At 38.1% G+C, this 23580-nt stretch overlaps 1 protein-coding gene across 1 annotated transcript in view; it reads right to left on the bottom strand.

Annotated features, from left to right (window-relative positions):
* Positions 1-227: 227 nt before the first annotated feature.
* Positions 228-23580, bottom strand: part of LOC309590347 (uncharacterized protein) — a gene marked incomplete at both ends in the record, with an annotated part of 36853 nt that continues 13500 nt past the window's right edge. Inside the window, 23 exons of the mRNA XM_082311466.1 lie at positions 228-559; positions 1744-1932; positions 3359-3448; positions 3533-3623; positions 4241-4482; positions 5151-5708; positions 5837-5873; positions 7024-7059; positions 7881-7961; positions 8813-8881; positions 9582-9650; positions 11097-11165; positions 11852-11920; positions 13046-13114; positions 15068-15136; positions 15552-15620; positions 16517-16588; positions 17881-17949; positions 18546-18617; positions 19841-19909; positions 21083-21151; positions 21243-21311; positions 21752-21820. Of these exons, the coding sequence (XP_082167592.1) occupies positions 228-559; positions 1744-1932; positions 3359-3448; positions 3533-3623; positions 4241-4482; positions 5151-5708; positions 5837-5873; positions 7024-7059; positions 7881-7961; positions 8813-8881; positions 9582-9650; positions 11097-11165; positions 11852-11920; positions 13046-13114; positions 15068-15136; positions 15552-15620; positions 16517-16588; positions 17881-17949; positions 18546-18617; positions 19841-19909; positions 21083-21151; positions 21243-21311; positions 21752-21820 (2628 nt within the window). The remainder of the gene's footprint in view (positions 560-1743; positions 1933-3358; positions 3449-3532; positions 3624-4240; positions 4483-5150; positions 5709-5836; positions 5874-7023; positions 7060-7880; positions 7962-8812; positions 8882-9581; positions 9651-11096; positions 11166-11851; positions 11921-13045; positions 13115-15067; positions 15137-15551; positions 15621-16516; positions 16589-17880; positions 17950-18545; positions 18618-19840; positions 19910-21082; positions 21152-21242; positions 21312-21751; positions 21821-23580) is intronic.

Raw genomic sequence — 23580 nt, forward strand, 5'->3', positions numbered from 1 at the left:
GCCGCGGGCGATCGTTAAACACAACCCCTGTACAGTCGGTAAACCTAAAACCTGTGAAACGCTCGCTTACTCGGTAAATTACAGCTTTAAGTCTTGCGGTTTTTCTTTTTGTTGTGTGTTTGTTTGTTTGTTTGTTTTAACTAGATGGGATGTATTATAATATTTTCAGTTTGGAATAACTTGAAAATTGTATCTAGCCGAATTTCAACTGCAGTATCCTACCACTTTCAAATTAAAAAATACTCTAAATAAGTACGAATCATAGGAAGAAACTTGCCCCTTGCCGGCTCTGTGCCTGGAGCTGGTCCCCGAACCGGTGAGGAGCCCGTTGCCTCCTCCCGCGCTGGCGGGAAGAGCGGCTCTGCTGCCGCCCCGGCGGGCGCGCGGCCGGGGGCATAGGAAGGGTAGCGGGCGTTTGGCTTCAGGCCAAGTGCCATTTTCTGTTGATATGCTGAACTTACCATTTGTTCAGGAAAAAAACCCACAAACCCAACCAAAAATGGTCGCTGGGTTTCATATGCAGGAGTGCCTAATCTGAGATGTTCAGTCTTGTTAAGGGCTGTGGCAGAAATCAAGTTACATCACCAGGAGCACATTACACAGTAAGTGTAGTTTAGCTGTGAGGTAAGTTTTTAGTCATGTAAAGGTAGCATTATCCATTCTCTGTCCTGGCAGTAAAACTAGAAATGTTTTATTAGAAACAAGCTTTTAAGTATATAAGTCAAGCAATAGGAAATACATCATATACAGGCAGACATAAATGTAAAAAGCAATATGTCAGTGACGGGCAGTAAAGAATAAACTCTATGCTGCGTTTGATGCTTTGAACATAAGTTTAAAAAGTTTTTAAGAAAGAGGTGAAAATACTAAAATGCATTTAAAAATTAGACTTGGCTTTCAGAAGAGAAACGCATGTCAAGGACCGCTTTAGACATGAACTAACCTAATTTAGTCATGCCAGCTATTGGTATAGCCACTCATATAAATCTGTGGATGTGTTTTAACTGCATTTGTCATGTACCTTGGTAGCTAATGGAAACTGAGGATTGTTTACAGAAGAAAGGACTGAATGTAACTTTGATGTGGCTGGGAAAGGTGGGTAGCTGAGCCACCTCCCTGTCTCATGTGTACGTAGGCCACAAGTTGATGCATTTGCTCTATTTATCTGTACTGAGTAGTACTCTGCATGTAATTTGGAAATTGATATTTTATGCTTGAAATATTAAAACAGGATTTATGGGAACACTTTTGCTTAAAAAAAGTGAAGTATTCATTGCAGAATCCATGCCAAATATCAGATTTCTGTAATAGAGAGAAAAGAAATTGCATAATTTTAATGACCAAAGATTACTTTCCAAAGCTATATATATAATTTAAAATGAGGTATAGTTAGTGATTGTACAATGGTAGTATTTAAAGATCTAGGTGAAGGAAGGGCAATTACTATGGCAAATGTTATATTGGTCTTACTATACCTTGGTAAAAAGGAAATTTTGTACTCTTGATAACGCTGAAAAATTGCTATTTTGTTACATAAGGACTACATCGTACAATATATACAAAAAGAATTAAAGTGAGCTTAAAGGTAGACATTTTTTTAATTAGTGAGCATATGACTTCATAATGTTACCATTCTTTAAATTAGTGGGTTTAGTTTTACATACCCTGCTGGATGCTTGATAACAAACCCAAACAATCAATAGCTTCAACTTGCTCGTTATTAATGTAGAGATAAATTCCTACCTCCAGAAAAAAATACACAAGCCTCTCTACATTCCTCTTCAGTCTCAAAGCGGTTTGCATTTCCATCGCAGCCACCATACCAAAACTGAGCACAAGCATTGGCTTGTTTATCATAATACCATTTTATGATATAAACACGGCATGGCCCTTGATCCAGCCTTAACTTGCACCGGAGGTCCAGGATACTTTCTAAAATAAAGGAAAAAAAGGAATAGAAACAATTCAGTTTGTAAAAGTCAATTGTATTGCATAGATTTTAACTTTTAAACTCTGATTTTATTTTTTCTGCTAATGTTACACAGCAGTTTAAGATCCACTTTTACTTCTAAAGATGTTAGCATTGAAGGCAAGTTAAAAGTGCTTTTTAGTAGGTCAAGTAAACTGTTCCTTTACTGGCATCGTTCTAGTAACTCCAGAAATAATAGTAGTATGGCTCCATATACAAGAAGAGCAAACAATATGAATCTGATAATTTTGAAATCTAAGTTTTGAAATCTAATTATCAGCAACCAGTCTTGTGAGCAACCCAAAATTGTAAGCCAAAGAGCTGTAAGCTAGTTGCATCTGCTATTTTCGAACCACAAATATGACCATCATCCTTCTGCAGTACATTGCTTCAGTACATTAGTTCTCTTTGTGGTGTGGAGCAAGAGGCATTAGAATAGTGAGAAGAATATAAAAATTTAGTCTTTCTTTTGTAAGATTTTTCTGCTCCTTATCTAATACAATGGTAGTGATTATGTACATACTAGTTAAGATTGAATGTAAAGCTTGTTGGTCTAATGATTCCTACAGATATGCATTAGAGGACTGTGACATACTAATTACTCTCACTCACTTTTTAATAATACCATGAGACAGAAAATACTTTTCCTTCAAGTTTAATGTTGTGACATCAATATTCTGTCTTTGGCAACTGGTATCTTGACACTTTTAAAAAAAAATAGTTATTGCCAGAGACAGAATAATAGTCATGCCCATGTTCCCACGAAGCATGGGAACATGTTTCTATTGCTCTTTTCTGTTGCTCCCAACATAATGCACTATTACTGGAACTCAAAAGTGTGAATCCCCCAAATGATGAACAGAATACATTTGGACATTTCATATGAAAAGAATCAATCTTTGAGCAGTCAGCTAATTACTATACGTTCCTTCAAATGACACCTTTTTTTCCTGTTTCTCCTCTGAAGGAGAAATCTATTTTTTCTGTCCAATTCTGAAATCATTATCTCCTCTGTCTTTAATGAAGCCTCCCATCTCCATAGACTGCTCCTTCTTGGCTGACGAATTACCTGCTCATTGGCCCACCTCAGCTAGCACTATGTTCTCTTTTTGATGCCATTTATGAGCTCTGTCTCAGGTTATAGCTGACCTTGCTTCTGCTGTAAGTGGAGCAGCGGGATTTGGAATTTGGGAAGATGAGAACTGGTGAACAGGCTGGACAAGAACTGCCACTAGATCTGTTACAAAATCCTGAAATGGATTCTCTTCCACAGCATGGGCTCACGAAATCTTCAGAGAGTGGAACAAAATGACTCTGATTTAAAGCCTTATGAAAAGTTAGTATCGGGATAAGAGCGAACAAAATGAAAAACTAGTTATGATCTATAACCTGGTCTTGGTGTGAGCCCTGCAGTTGAAAGAGATGATGTCATCACTTTATCTGATGATGATGGTTTAGATGGCAATAATGGTACCACAGCTGCAGGTGAAAAGAAACAGGATGAGACATTGATTTTTGATCAGCCAAAAATGAAGATGAAGAAATGAATGATGATAAAAATACCTCTAGTGCCCACTGTTAGCAAGGGTGACTGTTCCTCCTCCTCTTGTTCCTCTTCATAGGCTTCATATACTACCACAGGAGGTACTTTGGTCTGAAATAAGCATTTGATTTTCTTTGCTCTTCAGATATTGTGAAGTGTCTCAAAATAAACAAGCCCTTTATCACTTAGAGGTTTGCTAATGTTTTTCCTTCCCATTTACCCTGACTTCAGTGTTAAGAATCAGGATTTTAACCTCACCTGGTTGGTCTGCCAGGAGGATTGTCAATCCTAAACCTGGGATATGTATTTTTTTCTTAGTTGACCTTTACAGAATTTTATTTATAAACTTAAAAATATAGACTACAATTGAGTTTAATTACTATTCTTAGACTTAATTATTACAATATATTATTATTATTACAATTATATTACAATATAATTTTAATAATGTTATGTTTCACACTGTGGCACAAATATTATTGTATTAAACACAGAAATAATAATCCTTGTAACAGTATCAGGAATAAATTATAGCCGTTAGATAACTGCCTGCATGCAACATCAGAACTTTTACTTGGAACAACCAGCTCCAAGCATACCAAGTTAAAGGAGCTGTTACAGTACCTGTTCTGTAGAAAAGTAGGGGGAAAGTTACATGTTACATCAGGCAACAGAGAAGGATATACATATAAAACTTTTGCTCATTAAAGCCTGCTGAATTTTCTTACCGGAGCTAATGGTTGAGGAAGATCACCAAGACTCAGAGGACTTTCTACTGTAGATACTCCAGGTGTCTGTGCTGAAAGTGATTGTCTATTAACGTTGTTGTTCTGAAGTATGTAATGTAAAGAACTTGAAGATACTGAATGGAAAGATGGTCCATTTATGTTTGCACCATTTCCATTACGGTTGTATATTAAGGTACCATGTTCATCTTCACAAAATTGGTTGACTAATTTGGACTCCAGAGCTGTTTAAAAAAAAGTAAAAAACTCATCATACTGAGAAATTCAATGTATTTTTTGAATTTATATTATTTATACATGTAAATAATACACATGTAATCCAGTACTCCTTTAGATTATTTATATGCATCTAAAAAGATTATTACGGGCTCTCTGGACTATGGCATTTATTTTTCACAAATAGGCTGTAAGTCCTCTACGTGGTAGAAAATACAATGAACTCACCTAAAGGTGTTCATCTGAGCTTAGTAACAACTAATAGTTGGTAGTGGGAAAATAACTGCTTGCCTTGCTCATGTCAATAACCCAGTAAAATGGGTTGCTTCCCAACGGAAGTGAATACGTAGAATTCACCCCAGTGGGTTTGATTCTGGTTTCCAGTCCAGCAGATTTACGGTGCATGAGCACTTACTCCGCTTAGAAAGCTAGTTTAAGCAGCTGTTTTCCTACACTGTAGGTGACATCCCCTGTTGGCGTGATGAATCATTGCCCTATAATGTGACTCCTAAAAAGAAGGGAATCTGTATCTCTAGGTTCCTTTTACTTTGCACATTGTAACTAATCTCGGTCAGCATCAAAACATAACACATCCACAAAGATAATCCTTCCCCCCACCCTGCCCCATTCTGAGAAGCATCAGATACAATGCAGAATAAAACTGCAATGAACGCACCTGGAAGGGTATTAAAGTCATCAATGAGATACATGTGTTCTCTGTCTGGATCTGAAGCAATCAGATTTAGTTCACGCACAAACTCAGCCTGCGTTGGATCTGAAGTATTTACAATTCCTATTGCATACATTTCGATGTTTGCTGCGTGAGCCTCTCGAACGACAATGTCTAGTTTTACAGCTTCTCTCTTGTCTGCTTGGCCATCTGTTAGCACAATAGCTACTTTTCGCACGCCTGTTCGAGCACCAAAAAATCCTTCCTGGGTTGCTTTACGGATAGCAGTTCCTGTGTAAGTGCCCTCTCCCATGTACTGCATTTTTCTAATTGCTTGCTTAACATCCTGTTGAGTTGTATACTTGTTGAGACCAAATTCTAGCCGAACTTCCAAACTGTATAACACGAGGCCAATTCTGGTAGCATTTCTGCCTACGGTTACTCTGTCTACTAAAGCAGTTACAAAGTCTTTGATAATCTCAAAATTTTCTGGTCCTACGCTCTCGGAGCTGTCAATCACAAATACAAGCTCCATAGGAATTTCCTTACATTTAATACCGCAACCTGCAAAGGAAAAATAAAAAAAAAACAGATCATGGTGACTTGACTTGGGATCGTTTTGGAAAGGAGAAGAATGTAAATGTAATGAAGAAAAAATAGAATCTGAAATTAAAGATTTCCTGAGTACTTACCACATATCTCTTTAATTAGTTTAATTATATCTTCTCTCTGGATATGAAAAAATTAAATATAAAAATATTTTACAATTTGCCTCTTTCAAATGAGATATAATATTGACACTACCAAGGATTTTGTTTATAATGAATATCTGTATCCTACAGGGACTTACAAAAAATCTTACTGTTTAACTTTCAAACCTGACCTTTTAAGCTTGGAATGAGTCCCACATTTTACAATGAACTATTTTATATGGCATATAAGAATCATTAACTGACAACACAGTAACACCTCTATCTAAAACAATCAACTACCGTTATTGTAGAGAATGTTCTGTGATGATTTGGTCCTCATTAAAACTTAAAGTCAAAACTCATTCATATTTTACCATCTGAATAATATGGATATCCCTTTTAAATGTATTGGAAGTGGAGAAATAGACCCAGCTTCAGGAAGTGTGTTGCTTGTAGCGAGCTGCCATACGGCAGAGAGCGCCAACACAGAATGGAATTGGGATTTGTGCACCCTAGTGTACCTGGCCCACTGTATTACCCAGCTTTCAGCAGCAAAAAAAAAAGCTGCTGCCTTCAGAGCTGCCTGTTCAGAGAAGTGATAGCTTCTGTGACATGCAAACAACGCGTTTCTCATTATTAGAGCAATCATTTGTTACATTTTTTGAAGTACATGACAGGACTCATTTGGCATTGAGTCAGTCTTTCAAATACAACCTTTTGCTACTGCTGCTCAGCTTCCATCATAAACCTCAATAGTATTTATACGCTCACTGACATGCTTTACTGAATTTGGGTCTAGTGCAGTTCAGGCTTAGCAGAAATATAATTAAGTTTATAGCATGATAGACGATGACAGTTTTGAAGATCTTTGCTCTTCAGACTCTTAAATACTTTTAAAAAAACTTTCCTGCAGCAGGTACACACCTGGGTCATCTAACACTAACTGTAAAAGCACACATAGCAGAAAAATACCTAAAATCACCAGGAACTTTAAATTCCATTTCAGCATAAAGTAGATAAGAAAAAGTCAGAAACCTTTGCGTGGTTTCTTTCTATATTATTACTGAGACCACTTCTAGTCAGAAAGCTCTTTCCAAAATAATTAACACAGGATACATTTCATCTGATAGTATCTTGTATTGTTTATATCTTGCCGTAATGGGATTTAAATAATGGAATTTGCTTACTGTTAGGCCTTGCTCTCCCTTTGGTCCAGTTTTGCCCTGTAACAGTGATCGTTAATTAAGCTACTGCAATGAGTTAGTAACATTGTAATTCAAAGTATGACTTCATCAATACCATTATTAGAATAGTATTTGGCGGATAAGAACTTTGGCTAGAAAAAGTAGTGTTCTTGTGATATTACCTTGTGTATGCAGTATCTACAACCTCCTAAGATGGTGAGGTTTTTATGGGAATTGGATGACCTCAAGTCTCCCGCTGGATCACTGATTGTCAGTTTGCATTAGCAAGGGAGAATCTGTGCAAAGCTTTCCTGTCTACCATGCTGTGTTTGCTTCCTTTCTCGAGAGACTGTATACCTGCCTGACACCCTGGAATGATCAGAATTCTGCTTCATCCTATGTGAGTCTAATAGGGCCAGTGTCAGGGCAAGAAGGGCAATGGTGTTTATGTATCCCTACTTAATAGTATGCAAATGTCAGAATAGAAGGGCACCACATTTTGCATTCCAGCTTTTGGCGACCTGCCCATCGGCAGAATTTACCATTTTGCTTCCCTTCATCTGTTCATCAGCTTTGAGGGAAAGTCTGAGCTACAGTTACTTGGTAGCCATAGAACAGAATTGCATAGTTTTGTCTTAAAATACGGCAATTGTCTTTCGCTGCCTTAAGAAAGAAACCACATCTGTGGGAAGTGGGGTATTCAGCATGGAAATGTCTTCTTTATGCTTTTAAAGGTTTTCATAGTTTCAGTTTCTTAAGTATTTCAGATTATATGTAGTTAAATAGCAAGAAGAACACACAACCCAGCTTTATTTTTAAGCAGTTTAAGAAAACAGACATGATAAACCTGAGTTACTCACAGGTTCTCCAGATAAACCAGGGTCACCCACATCACCTTTTTCTCCTTTTTTCCCCTTTTCACCTGTAGCTCCTCGATCTCCCTTTAAAACCATGTTGGTAAGCAGACAGAAAGTGTAAGTCAGTCAGTTTTTATTACACTTTTCACATTTCTCTCTAGCTGCCTTTGTCAAATTCACCTTCAGCTTCTGACATGAGTTAGAAATCTTTGTTAGAGATCATTTAAATCAATTGGTATTTGTGAATTTTGTGAGTAACTTGTAGTATCGGTTAAGCATTTTTGTGGGAAAAAATAGCTGAAGCACTTTGAACAATGAACCATCTCAAACAAGTACATGCAGACAGAGGGGTTTCATGGGATATTGCATGATGGAAATTATTATATGCGTCCAAGAAAAATAAGATAACAGTAGGGAAATTGAGAAGAAAGGCAAGGACGTAGTTGGAATGAATAATGGGAATATCGCTCTGAGAAACCTTTTGGCCCAGAAAATGTGTTTGGAATAGCAAACAGATGAATTAGTGCCTCCTGGTTTGATTTTTAGTACACTATGGGACTTTGTACAGCCTTTCCGAGCTGCTGCGATCACATCCAAAAACTGATTCCAACCCACATTTCTCTTTTTCTTAACATCAATGTAGTTCCCAAATTTTGCATAGTGGATGGGTAAAAATAAGGAAGTGATATTAAATCTAATATCTATATTTCTTCTAATTGCAGTAGAAGATAAGGCTCATATGATATTAAAACAAACAACACTGAAAGAGATGCTGCTATAAAATATTAAAATGATCATGTGAATGACTGGGGTTTTCCCAAATCCCCATTCCCTTTTCACAGAATTCAGATGCTTTCAGTGAGAGCTGACTGTAATGAACATTTTCAGTATTTTGGCTTTGGTCTAGGACATTATCTCTGATTTAGGTACCATACCTTCTGTCCCAAAAGCCCTTCTCCAGGGGGGCCTCGTGGTCCTGGCATTCCTTGAATTCCTTGTTCCCCCTAATCATAATCCAGGTAGTGATGTTAACCCTTTGTAATCATTCGTCATGCATTGATTTTAAATGTTCAAAGAGAAAGTGTTTCAAACTGCATTTTAACAAGTATCTTGAGGCACTTGAGACAAAGTATTAGCTAGCTTATATTTCTCAAATACTTCATCAGTATGTCTACTCTAAAGATATATAATATTGAAAAAACGCATGATAGTTATTGGTTCTAATTCTCCTGTTCCCTCTTTCCATCCCATTTTATTCCTTCTCATTCCTCCTTTCTGTCTTTTGCGTCTGTCTCATCTGATCTATGCTTTAGGTTAAAGTGCATATTACAGGGAAAACTTAATATTACACATAGATTCAGGAAGGAGACTTTCTCTACCGTAGGTGGTCGTTCATATAACTACTTCAGACTGCCTCCATGGGCATGAGAGTTGGGGAAGAGGGAATGGTATTTTTAATTTTGTAAGGCTATCTTTCACTCATAAAAGATGCCCCTGCTTCCTCCTCCCTCAATACACACACCCTTGGGCTTGTTGTTTACAGCAGTAGAGACAGAACGTACTTTGTAGGTGCTCATGTTATCCTTCTCATTTTCTAGCCTGAGGCTCTCCTCATAAAAGAAACTGTGAAATCTCCTTAACACTGTGATGGTCAGACTGACAATTCAAAACAGGTTAAATATTGAAGACACTGAGTCTTTTTACCTTAATTCCTTGAATACCTTCACCAGGAGGTCCCAGAGAGCCAGGTGGCCCTGGGCGTCCTATGGTTCCCTAGAGAGAAACCCTGCATACGTTAAATACAATATTCATAACATAAATACACAAATTATTATACCACCATGTAATTTCCTGTCCATCCTCTACCAAATCGATGTCTTTTTATAAGTAGTGAGGATAAGATTGCTTTAGCTGACAAAGACTCTTTTTATCCTTTATCAGATTATGAAAATCAAGTTTACACTTCAAAGGAGTCACTCAGGGCCTAAAGCTCGAATCACCTTGCTGATACAGATATACATTGCATTGAAGGATGGATTATATTGGTGGGACATAGGGGACTGAATTAAGATTTAAGAAAGGATTGTTATTGTTGTGTTATCTTTCATCACCATTAAGCTTACACTAAGACCTATAGACATACATACCAATGTGGCATTGCAAACGAACACTTGTTTCTAATTTATAAGCTAGTTTTTAAAAGAACTCTAGAGAAAATGTTTCAGTTCCATATGTTATTCATAGGAAGCAATCAAAATCCACATAGTACAATATTAATTTTATACCTATATTGCTATTCCAGTATCCCTGCATGAAATTCTCAGTTTCCTCATTTGTAAGGATCCTGTGCACATGCCAGCCCTTGGGACTAGCACTGCCTGGGGAAGTGCTTCACCACTGCTCAGCTTGGGACCTAGCCTTCATGCCAACATGAACTGAATCTCTGGGACCAATAAGCCACATTGTGCAGGTAATACATTATTATGTTGCAAAATCTTTGCATTTGACCTTGTTCAGTTTGTTTACATTTACATTCTAAAACAGTTCTTTTGCATTAATAGACCTCTAAAGCTGAGCTGTAGGAGCATAAGAGTTTCCAATTTGGGAGGTTTCATAGTGAAAATTGGTTTTTATAGTTACAGTTATTTCCAGGCCTTTGTCATGGTGTATATTATAATCACACAAATAATCCTTTTTTCAGGGATTGGTCATCATATTGGTCATTAGATGATTATTGATTTACTTTATACAGTAAAAGAAGAGGAATTAATTCTAGAAGAACTCAACAGTACGCTGTTGAGTTACAACCTGTAGCTGTAACAGTAGTATAGGCAAGACATGGTAAGTGGTTGCCAGGCCATTAATTCTGACCAATGCTAGGTCTGAAGAAATTTTTGCTACTGAATTGCAGCTAATGTCTGCAGGAGCTAAATGTTTTGTCACTGATCTTCACTGCAAGATTATCACCTTATAATTTATCATATGCAACAGGAAAACGGCTGTGGTTTATGGCTGGTCACTGGAAACACTTTTGATTTGCTACAGAATAAAGACACTGTATTCCTTAGTTATCTTATTTGTCCGATTAGTTGTTTCTAGTGAAGAGTGAAGACAGAAAACATGTAGATGTGTATGCATGATCACACATTTTTATACTGTACTTTTTTTTTCTTTTTTAGAAAATAGACAATGGGTAACATAATTGTTTAAATGGCTTACTTTTGGTCCTGGCAGGCCTTCTCCTGGGGGACCTGGGAGACCAATTGGTCCTCTACTACCGGGATCACCCTGAAAGTCGATACTTTAAAAAATAAGTAGTGAATACCAAAGTTTAATTTATCTCTAGAATTCCCAGCATCTGCTGTACTCAAATGGGACAAAGAGAGGAGAATTATTGAACAGCACAGTGCAAGTCTGAACAATGCTAACCCATGAATACTGTGGGCAGGACAAGAAAGTTATTGGGGATAAACAGTGGCTAGTGATCTAAACATATTCAAGACATGTACAGTCAACTATACAGCAGTTACACAGGAATAACAATTCCCATATCATAAAATGAACTCCAGGGTCCCCAAACAAAAAAAAATGGTTTTGCTTGCTGCCTGTCAGTTGAATCAGACTCCATGTTCACATTGGCACGGTTCTAGCTTTTTTGCTATCAGTGCCTTCAGACAGCTAGGGGTTTGAGGTCAGTGAAAAAAAGATGTATGTCCTTTTAAGAGACATTAAGAATATTTAAATAGCTGTAGTCAATCCTTCAATTCCCTGTATAATTCCAGTAATACTGCAATCAGCATCAGGATGAGTTCTGAAGTGAAGCTTGAAGGTCTTCTATGGGATCTACCTTTTAGATACTGACAAGTAAGTTAAAGCTGGATTAAAAAGGTATTCTGACTGTGACCTGTGGTTAGGAATTATATCTGCATGAAGTACAAACATGCATTTACTTTTCTAGAAGTTCAGGTCTGTACCTTAGGTCCTGGTAGTCCAACTCCATCTGGGCCTGGTTCACCAGGAATCCCAGGAAGGCCTGGCAAGCCCTGAAATTATATGCACAGACAGAATACTAATTTAATTTACATCTATATTGACTACATGTTTTGTTGACATTAATATGGTAGTATCTTGAATGTATTCTATTTTCTCTTAGTGGGATCACTGTGGCCTACAATGGGTTAAATTCTACTCTGATAAGCCAGAAGTGGTGTCTGTGACATTTGCATGTGTGTTGCATGTCATGCAGGAGGCTTGCATGTGGAGTCTGATCTGGAGAGGCAGGTGCAGAAGCAGTTCTGCATTGGATTGCACAAAAATATCATGAAGTATTATAAATCGAATTCCAATTTCTATTTTGACATGCATTAATTTTTATTCCTCAGTGTGGCAATTGCACGCACTTTTGCTGTTGTCTTTAGCACAGATAAATGCTAGTATATCACCAGATTCCCTGACTGTAGCCAGCAATCTGCCTGGGACAGGCATGTAACTGCCAGGGCTGGTGGAGCACACTGTTGAGCAGACTAGATACGTGAGACCAGTGCTGCATACATGTGCAAGGAAGGGAGAGGAAGGAGCCTTTTCTCTTTGTATCCTTTTTGCAGGGATTGGTCATATCTACCAGTAAAGACCTCTGTAAAGGGCTGTAAAGTAGATCAACCAATTCTTTGCCACACCTTCAACAACCTGATGAACAGAACTGAGGACAGTTTGCTCTTCTGGCTCTTTGGACAGTAGCTGCTTTTTCAGTGGTTCTGGAAGATAGTGTTGCCCTGAGTTCACACCCTTGTATATGGACACAGCTGCTTACCTGGACTATATTCTCCTGTTTGGGAATAAATTTTGTATGGCTGGGCAGAAGACATCTTACATCAAGATATTGAGGGAACTGATTGAAACATCAGTGGTACTATAGGGAAAAAAAAGCCGCACTTGGAATATATTACATTGTGTAATCAGGAGGAGTAGAGGACATGGAAGGTCTTGGACTATTTCAGAGGGAGATTTCTTTTTCCTTCTATACTGAAATGCATTTCCACAGTTGAGGAGCCTTTTTAGGCTTTTAGACCAGCAAATCTTTCCTAGCATGTTAGCCATGGAGGCTAATCACTTTCGTGTAGCACCTATTTGTTCCCAATTCACATTAAAAAAATTGTCTATAGACTTACAGGTGGGCCGGGATAACCATCTCCTTTTGGCCCAAAGGGCCCGGGGGGTCCTGGAAGACCTCGGTCACCCTGATGAAGGCAGGAAAAACATGAAAGTGAAACTCCTTTGGCAAATATACTGTAAGTTGATTTTATCTGTCTATCTGCTAATGTATTTTACTATGTGAATGATTATTGTAGGTTGTTAATCCTGGACTAAAACTGGGATATTTAATAGTGCTGAGGATTTATAGGACCTTTCAATTCTAAGTCACTAATTTGAATCTTTTTCAAGAGCTCTGTCTGTTGTCATTTGTGGCCTACATATAAGAAGGAATGACTTCAGTTGCATTCCCCATATTTTTATCATGATTACTATTATTCCAGCTTTGGGTGAATGAGCCCAAATTGACAGACAGCCAAAAGTCTAGCATGGAAACTGAATTACTCAGTAGCTACTTTACATAATTCTTATAATTGCAGATAGATAAATTGCTGCAGAACAATGGGAAAACTCCATAGCTTCTGCACATGCTGTATGTTTGTGTGGTGAGACAAAGGTTGTAGGGCAGGGGACAACAGTGGTTTGTGTGGCCAATTTAAAAATGTTGTTTTCTATCACAAGGTTCCTGTCTGGTTTTTTTGTTCCAGAATTGTATTTTCCTATAATGTTGTGGAACCTCATTAAAGCTACCGAGTATAACAGGAGCTTCCTATCAGAGATGTACAATTAAGCTCCTTTCATGGATCCAGATAGCTGGAGTATCTCAGGAAAAGATTTACAGAGAAACTAAGAGGACTTTAACCCTCCCAGCCATACTGGATGGTGCAGTGAGTTGCTCAGAGCTACAACTGGATGGATGATCAAGATTGTGTTTGTCCCTGTAGCTACCCAAAATATGGGCATGCGTAACAGTGGCAAGCAAAGGCCCGTGCAAAAATAATTTTAAGAAATGAGACTGTACAGCTTAGTGCAGATGCGTGTCAAAGAGTGAAGCAACAGCGAACCCACTAATACTGACAAAGACAGCAAAAAGTGAAGAACACAGTCACAGAAGCATGCGGTGTTACCCAATTGAAAGAGCTTTGGGGGCTCAAGGCTGAGGGAGAGAGACTTGCAACTCTGAGCAAAGGACCTGCTTCCTGTTGGTTGATTCCTGTTGGATTCCCAGAAATAAGACAACATGCAGTTCTCTGAATTAACTGGACTGTACCAGAAAAGTATGTGATTCCATCATCATCTCCTCCTGATGAAAATAAATTTAAAGATCTTGAAACTAACTGATCAAAAAGGGACAGAGATCGTTACATGTTTCTCATGCTTCTGTTACTGTGTTCAATTCACTCAAAGAACAAGGGCTAAGGGCTATACTCAAAAGTACTGTCAAATTCACGAAGTAAAAAAAAAAAGGGCGGGAGGGCGGGATCTGGTTTATTTTGAGAAACACAGGTTTATATGTCCCAAGTTTCTTGGTGTTCAGACAAAATCAGCCCTGGAATGAAGAGCGGCTTGCAAAAGTTGAATCTAGGTAACACTGAGGCAATACTAGAGAAGTGCTAGAGAGAAGTCCTTAGAGATTAGCTACTTGTTCATGTTCTTATTCCACTACTTAAGGCATCTCTTCTCACATTGCCAGTTTGGCCCATGTCCTGAGATCTTTTTGGAGTCTGTGGATTACCCTGTGTCAAAATTAGGAATGAAGCAAAGGAGCCTGGCTGAGAAAAATTAACTGTGCTTGACAGGTAGGCTGTTGTAAGCACATAAATCATGTCTTCTCTCTGTGTTCACTCCTCCTCAATTAAAACCAGTCATTTTTCTCCTGGTTCTCTGCCATGTGAAAGCTTGTGGTTCATGGAGTCTGGAAGATTGACCATCCATGGTTTTCTGGCTCTGCGAATCCTTATACTTTGCCAGTGTTGTGCGACATAAACGTTAAGAACTGTGCAACACTTGGCCATCCTAGGCGATTTGCTGTTGCTTCACTGAAATCCTGCCCTATTTTACAGTTCTATCAGAAGTTAGTTTACCAATTTAGGAGCTACCTTTGCCCCAGGAAGCCCAAAACCTGGTTCTCCAATTGGTCCAGCAAGACCAGGTAACCCAACGTCACCCTGCAATGAAGAAAATACATACTCTAGTTATGCGTGTTATTAAACACCAATCACAGACTCTGGTTTTGGATTTCTGTTATACAAATATATATATATCAAATGTAATAGCTAATTTTATGTATTGTTATTGCAAGCATTAAACACCAAAAGCAGAAGAAAGAAAAGTATTTTGATATCCAAGGTTATCCAAAACGAAGAAATGAACATAGGTAGGCCACACCTCAAGCTGGCATACGGTTCATACCAGGGCACAGTGGTAACTAGACTGGATAAAAACCATAACTCTGTTCATAGGAAAGAAGAAGTTTTAGTTGACCTCATAAGGCTGAAATTATTTCCACGAATAATTGCGTGGCCTACTTCACAATTTTCACCCTGTGTTTATAAGCACTAGGAGCTGGAGTGTGGATGTTACCTTTGGTCCAGGCACAGCTCTTCCAGGAGGGCCTGGCATTCCAAGACGTCCTGGTGCACCAGGCTCTCCCTGCAGTGAAGGAAGGAGAGCAAAACCGATGGATTTTTCTGAAAGTGAGCATGAGCATCTCATAGAGAAAACATTTATGCAACAATTTATAATATTCCATTAAAATACTATTAAAATTTCTAATATTCAATTCTATGTGGAGTGAAATCTAACTATTCGAAGAACTGATAACAAGCATAGTTCTGATTTCTCAATGGAAACGAGATTCCTCTCGTCACTGAACAAACATATGTTATCAGAAATCCCTTTCTTTCAGTGTATTTGAGACGTGGTCCAGCACATCCAGCACTCAAGGCTTCCTGCCCAGCTGTGTAGGTATACTGAAAACATGTATATTTTTCTGTTAGAGTAGATTTTTTTAAATAGTCCTTTCAGTGTACTTTTTTACCCCTTTTTATTTTTCCTCTCATGTGGAAATACACACTTTTGTGTGTATAAATAGCAAAAGACTTAATAAGAAACTGGAGGAGAAACCTGGAGTAGCCCTTCTCTCACTTTCAGTGAGTACTGAATATTTGAATAGAAACTCTAAATCCATAAAAGAATATCAGCCATGAGTCAGTGTAAGGGAAAATAAAGTCCTGACACAGGTATATGCCATACACCAGACCATCTTCCCAAATATTTCAGCATAAAAATACCTGTATTAGTGTCCCTTAACTTTTTCCAAACTGACAGGGAAGCAATATGGTAAATGCAAAGTTTCTTTAAAAAATGCTTATAGATGTTTATAGGGATCATGGTGTGTCTTGCTAAGAGAAGCCTTAGCTGAACTTTTTTTTTTTTTAATTATTTTTTAAGAAGCGAGTTAATTCCGGGGCAGTTGTTCCTGAGATCTAGAACTAAGCACAGTTTTGGGGGGCTATTTTACACACATAACTTGGTAACAAACCTACTTTAGCTCCAGCAGGTCCAGGCACTCCTGTTGGTCCTGTTAATCCACGTATTCCTCTCTGACCTTGATCTCCCTACAAAGATGGAGAAGATGTCACACATACCAAATAATATTAAGAATGCGTTAACTGAAATTAATTGTAAATATCAGTGAAAGACAGCAAAGTTCTATCTCATAGCTGGTGCACATGAGTTTTTCCTATTGCCTTCATTGTCAAGTCAATTAATTCTGCTCGGTAGTTGTCCAGTTTTGGATTTGTACAGTTAAAACTACAAAGATTTCATCTTTCATCATCTGAAATTAAACTAACCGACTTACCAGTGAATACTGTGAAAAAAATAAGAACCAAAAGGAGCCTTAAAGATTGCATCCTTGCAGCTGAAAAATCTGGTTAAGTAATTACATGAAAAAGATACTAAGAGAAATAGTCAAAACAGTAAAATATAATTCACTCAAAGGTACTTTTTTTTTGTTCAAAGGCAAATAGGGCCAATCAATTGACCACAATGCCCTCTCTGATTGATCAGCTTGTACTTCTGGGCAGGAAAAGCTAAGAATAGATAGTGTGAAGTTTGTAAAGGGATAACTGCTATTTAAACATATTATTAGGCTGTAATAATTACAACAAAAATGAAACAGCTATGAGTCCAGAGTCATTCTGAAAAAGTTCCAATACAGTAATTAATTTTATTGCTGCATCATGTCATCTGCATGTATTCCCTACCAAAGTAATCTGAAAACAGCTGGACGCCTTGATTTTCCTTCCTACACTTTTTTTAGCCTTTCCAGCTTCTTGCAACTGTGATACTTAATATCTTTATTTCTCTTCTGTTGTGACATTTAATCTCTGTATGCCTTATCCAATGTCTTGGATAACTATTCAAGCAGTTTCCAATGTCTTTATTTCACGGGATACAGACACTGATATGAGAAACCGGAATTACTTGTCCATCTGTGAATCGGTACAGAAGACCAGTACAAGAGCCAGAACGTAAAAGATCGACCCAGTTATTCCTACTAAGAGAAGCAGTATTCCCAGTTAGCTCTTTCTGAACTTCTTGGACCAGATACTACCACGGGTACTGGAAATCGTGAGCCACTGAACTGTTGTGCTGTCATTTAAAAAAAGATTATGAAAAAGATGTCCTGGGTGGTCTTTTATTAACTTTGTTATTTAAAAAGTTGTTGTTTTAGGCTGAGGCTGAACTAAACTCTGCAGTTAACCATTTTTAGAAGCACTCATTAACCTATTCCTTGAGATATATTTTTTTGTTACTTATAATAGACCAAAAAAGAGAAGGATTTGACAAACTTATTCCTGGAACACTACAATTTTGAATGTCACCTTTCGTAAGAAATTCTCACCTTTTCCCCCTGTATTCCAATCCCTGGAGCACCTTCAGGACCTCTAAGACCAGGTAACCCTGGTTCACCCTGGAATAGAAAAAGGAAAGCAGCATTTCAGAGTACTGCATAGATATGGTGCAAGATCAACTGCATTCACTTGAATAAGCTCATTAAAATCATAGACCTTTTAGAGTCAGTGGCAAAACTCCCACTGGTGTCAGTGGGTCCACGATTTTTTTCCCATATTCAGAAGCAACCATTGTAAAACTCTGGGTGGAGTGCATGTAGTAGCATGTTTCCTTAGTGATGGCTGAACACTCTGAGTGTTCAGATGGGGTTATATGGGGTTTCTGATTCTAGGAAGAAATACCATGATTGGAAGGCTATGAGATGTTGCCTGTAGCCATTTTAGTGGTTTCCCTTCTGATTTGCAGGGCATTTGGTGGATTAAAAAAGCCCAACGACTGTAAACAAGATAAGACAACCCCCCACCCAAAAAAAAAGAAAAAGAAAAGTTTTCCTTAAAAAAGTATGTTTGAAAGAGAATTTTTTTTCACTGAAAAATGTGCTACTTTTCCCCTTGTCCATGAACACTCTCTCTTCTAGGTTTGGGTATCAGCATAGGGAGAACAGTAGGAATGCTTGGAGGGAAGCAGGCAGACTGCAGACAGAGATGAACCAACCTTTTGTCCAGGGGCTCCATCTTCTCCTGGAAGACCAGGCAGACCTGCCAGTCCTGAAGGGCCTGGCTCACCCTGACATCAATAAAAAGTAAGTAAGTCCTTCTATTAAATGCAGACTTGGTACTATTCTTTCTCTGAATCAAGGATCTCTATTTTTAAAAGTTTACTAAACTGTATGTATATTTATAGCAAACATTTATGCATATGAACCCAAATCTTGCCGTTTTTTTATAAAGACAACTCTCGTATCTGGAACTATCCGGCCATCTGATTGTTTGAACTGTGATTTTATCTATGCAATTAATATTATTAACTATTAATGCTCCAGCTCATTCTTAAAATACAATGCCATCATTTCATTAAGTGGCAGCATTTGAAGTAAATATCAGATAGAGCTGACTGTGACATGATGATTGACGTCTTGCTGGTGAATATCAGTGCAAATCTGTTAATGGCAGTGGAATTCTCATCAGCCCGTTTATGTAAGGTTCAAGAGCCTGACCTGGTTTTAGATGAAATGGGATCATTTGGGGTCAAATGGGTTCACTCAGCATTACCATATTTTGTGAAATTAAAGAAATTGAACAATTTCTCTCCTTTTCCAACCCCTGTCCCAAATCTCTAACAAACAAGAGCAAAACCAAGACAGCCCTGTGCCTTTCCACTATCACAAAAGTACTTTTTCATCTGTTCTCATATTTTATGTAATTTGGCTCTTAATGACACAGGGACTCGTTAATATCTTGGTCACTTTAGCACTAAAATAATCTGCTTACAGCTTCCTCTCCTCTACGCAAGTGTGCTTTCTGTCTAGTAGCACAGCTTGTTTCCCCTATGAAGGTGTGAGGATGTAGCTGCTGCTCTGTTTACATCCTATCCTGTGTGAAAAAGGAAGGAGCAGCACAATAACCACTGTTCAGTGCTTTTTTTCACCAGCTCTGGCTACAGCTTAGCTTACGCTGAGGACTGTGAGTTCTGGCAACTGTTTCATATTCTCGATGGTTTTCTGGACAGAGCTGTAGATGAGCTGTATGCAACACTGACTTGAGCATGGGCCAAGCACGTGGAAGTTTTCAGTCACAGTAAATCTTACTACTTTTGTACAGAAGTGGTGTATTTAAGATGTTCCCATTTCTGGAGATTACTGAAAGTCTGTGTTAAAAATTTTAAAGACTAAGAACCTAAATTTTATTTCTAAACCGCTTTTAAGTGCCTACAGAAAGGATACTCACAAAACACACATTTCAGATCTGAATAAATAAATAAATTAAATGATTCCTCTATTAACAATGTACCTTAGAACCAGGTTCTCCAATACCTCTTTCTCCTGGCACTCCAGTCTCTCCTGGCAAGCCTTGTTCACCCTTAAGTAGAAATTATTTTTCAACAGCGTTATCATGGAAAAATATAAAAGCATATTCTTGGTTGCTTATATTTAAAGAAAGATTAGTGTGATATTGTCTTTAGTATGATGCGTTAAACCCTTGGTCACAAAGATTGGGAATCTGCAGCATGTTTTGAGCCGTCACCAAAAAGTTGTTGGTGGAAATGATTAATGCTGTAAATCTGTAATTTTATGTCCCTGTGAATGTTTCCCACCAAAGTAGCTGATATTTCAGGGGCATATCTGACATTCACAGACAATTCAACCTTCTCTTTCTTTTTACCAGTGGTAAAGCATAGCCCTGCACAATCACTCAAAATGTAAGAGGTGATCTCTGATGCTGCAAAATACTTTACCTGGCATGGACCCTTGACCCACTTACACTTCTAGTTCGTTTATACTATGCTTCAATAGCCTTCAGTCATTCAGAACTTTATCATCTGTCACCTCTCTCAGAAAATCACTTTAAATCTCCATTCCAAACACTTCAAGGGTGACATCTTTCATTAACAGTTCTGTATCGTGTGAATCAGTCAAGGCTAAATTATTCTGACAATTTTCCTTCAGCAAAGGTAATCTTCATTATACTTGGACCGTTCTTAACTGCGAGATACAGTAAATACACAGAGTCAGGTAAGACAACAGGCAGCAGAAGTAACAATGAAGGGAGCCAATCTGTAAAGTATGTATGTATTTTTCTGGAATGGAAACAGTACAGCGAGTATAAAAGATGGTATTGAAATTTTGGTGTTCTCCTGTGTTAAGTGCAACTACTTTTTGAAATTGATTCACTGCATCTGCACCTGATATGATGAAACTGCAAGTTCAAGGCAGACAACCCTTTCTATGGAAACATATCGGACAAAGTGCAGTTCACTGTCTGATATGTAGTACCTCAAAGGTTCTGTGGTGAGCCAAGCCAAAACCTAAATAGATAGCTATGGCATCGGTTTATCAAGGCTTTTCAGTGGAGTAGGATTTGCTGTACAGTTTAATAGCATTAATAAAGAAAATAATTTCCTGCAGTTCTGTCAATACTTAGATTGGTGTTCAGCACTTTAACAAGCATAAGGATAGAGACAGACCATTTCTTAATCAGGAAACATAACAGTAAAAACAGCACAGTAGCCTTTACTTCAGAAAATTCCCTAACCTTTGGTCCAGGTAGTCCCTGTCCTGGTAGCCCTCTAGAGCCGGGTGGTCCTTTTGGGCCCTCCACTCCCTGAAAAGATTAGTTAAGTAATTATTAAAGATAAAATATTCTCTGTTACTACACATTTAAGCATGGGGTGAGGGGGAAGTGAAAACTGCACCTTCTCTCCTTGAACTCCAATTCCAGGTAATCCAATTGGCCCAGGTAAACCAGGAGGACCGAATTCACCCTGGCAAACAAAGTACAATCGCTTAGTTGTGTAAAGATACAGAAACAATCTGGGACAGCTCCCGTGCTAGTACATGTTGACTTAACCTCTCTTGAAGCTGGTGAAGCTAGGGATCTAATCTTTTGTCTTTCATATATGCATTTATTCCCTGCTGGTTCAGTTGCAAATAACCACTAGTCTGTTTTTCCCTTTCTAAACATTAACCTTCTCACAGAGTCAGATGCTTTTTGTAACATTTCCTATTTTACTATGAAGAGATGTTAAAATAGGTTGGGAGAGTTTATTGGGCATAAATTTCTCTACAAAATACCATATTATCCAGGACCTATTGTAGATTCCTTCCCTCATTAGACCTCTTGTAGTGAATATCAACCTTGTATTCCCTGTATTATGTAGATTTATTGGCACTTTGTTAATCCCCTGGTGTATTTACTGCTCACCTTTTCACCTTTTATGCTGATGCCTGGAAGTCCACGAGGGCCTTTTGGTCCATCAAAACCACGGTCTCCCTACATGAAAAAATAATATATTGTTAACTTTAGAAACACACAGCTGTTCTCTCTGAAGTGACTAGAGACACTGTTTGCTCTGTCATCATGAAAACCAAACCAAGAAGAACCAGAAAGTAGCTCCTGGATCTCTTTTCCAGGATACCGAAGAGGTCATCTTTTCAAATGAGCTTGCTCTGCAGTTTGAAATTGCTGATGAAAGAGCTGAACAAGGTTCTTTTTATCTTTCTGCCCATCTCAATTGCTTAAGGTCCTGTCCTGCTTCCCCTCAAATCAATGGCAAAACCACAACTGATTTAAATGTCAGCATGGCTGAGTAATGAGACTAACTGAAAGCTGAATTCTGCTTATTTGTCTCATGGGTTAATCTCATTAAAGTGTGGCAACGAGGATCTGGCTCTCACTGAGAATTTTGCCAGAATAAAGACCAGGCCAAACTGTATTGTTCTAGAAGTCTATTTGTAAATGTCATTGTCTTTCTAAATGTTTATTTACAAAACAGTGCTCTTGGGGAAAATGCAGGTTACTAATAAGGATGCTAATATTGTGCTTTCTTGTACTTCTGTTAGTAAAACATGTAGAGGCAGATCGTTAGCTTGTGTAAATTGTCACAGAATCACTCAAGGCAATAAAGTTATGCCCCAGACAGGTCTTTTTTCTCCCTGGTAACCAATTCCATCATTTTAACTTTGACTGAAATATATTATGTGGATTTCGGTTTAAAATAACATTCTTTACTCCTCATGCTTTAGAACACCTGCCTTCATTTTCCTTTTTACTGAACTGCAAGCTCGTAGTAAAAATGTTCTGAAGAAAGCAACTGTAAAATTTGCTTTAGATTAACAAATCACCTGTTTAAAATGTGTTTAAAACCAGAGAGCTGACATACTTGGCAGCCATAAATAGGATTAGAGATACATATAGGCTCTGTTGATGCACGCTTGGCTCCAGGTCAGACTTGGCAGTAAAAAGTAGTACATTTTTTATAGAATCAAGAGTTCCAATGATGCTGGCAGAATTCCACTTTATTTTATTCTGCCTGTTTCAATTGCTCAGTAGTTTTGGTTAGATTATGCATTCTTCTGTACTTGTTCCTTGTTGCTTTACTTGTTAGTTGTAGTGTTTCTTCCCACATGAATTGGTATTGCAGTGGCAATGGAGTGATTTCTAAATGCATTTTCTTCAAATCATTTTTTTGTTTCTTTTCATGCATGAGATCTGCTAAACAAATACAAGCCATCAACAATGAAGTTAGATAATTTATGTAATTCATCATAAAATATATACTGGATGTTTGAAGATACTATGTTGCTAGCAGCAGTCAAATTTAAACCTAGCTGACTACAGTATTGCGCTAAGCAAAAATCCTAAGATTTGTAGTAAAGGGACAGTTGGGGCCTGCATCTGCGAAACAATTTTTTCTTCTTTTCCCAACCAAAATTGCCTTGGTGCATGCATAAAAACGAGTGAACCATTTGCTTATTTGTTTAGCTCATGTACAAGCTGTGTCACTCTGTTATAGTAACCAAAGGTCAAAGTGACAACTCAGCCTGGGAACTGGTTTTCAGTGGGCAGCGAAAGGAGCTAGCAGTGGTTCTAGTGAGTCCATCCATGTAGGTGCAACTACTACTGTCATTACTTCCACTGGATCCGAAAATTAGTAACAGCAGCTTGCTTTTCCCACAAACTGAATTCAGACTTCTCCTAAAATGCATAAGCCAGTGGCTGAGGTATTTAAGAAGCTTAGAAGCCTGCCTTTA

This window comes from Platalea leucorodia (genome assembly GCF_965183815.1).
Source record: "Platalea leucorodia genome assembly, chromosome: 5".
NCBI lineage: Eukaryota > Metazoa > Chordata > Aves > Pelecaniformes > Threskiornithidae > Platalea > Platalea leucorodia.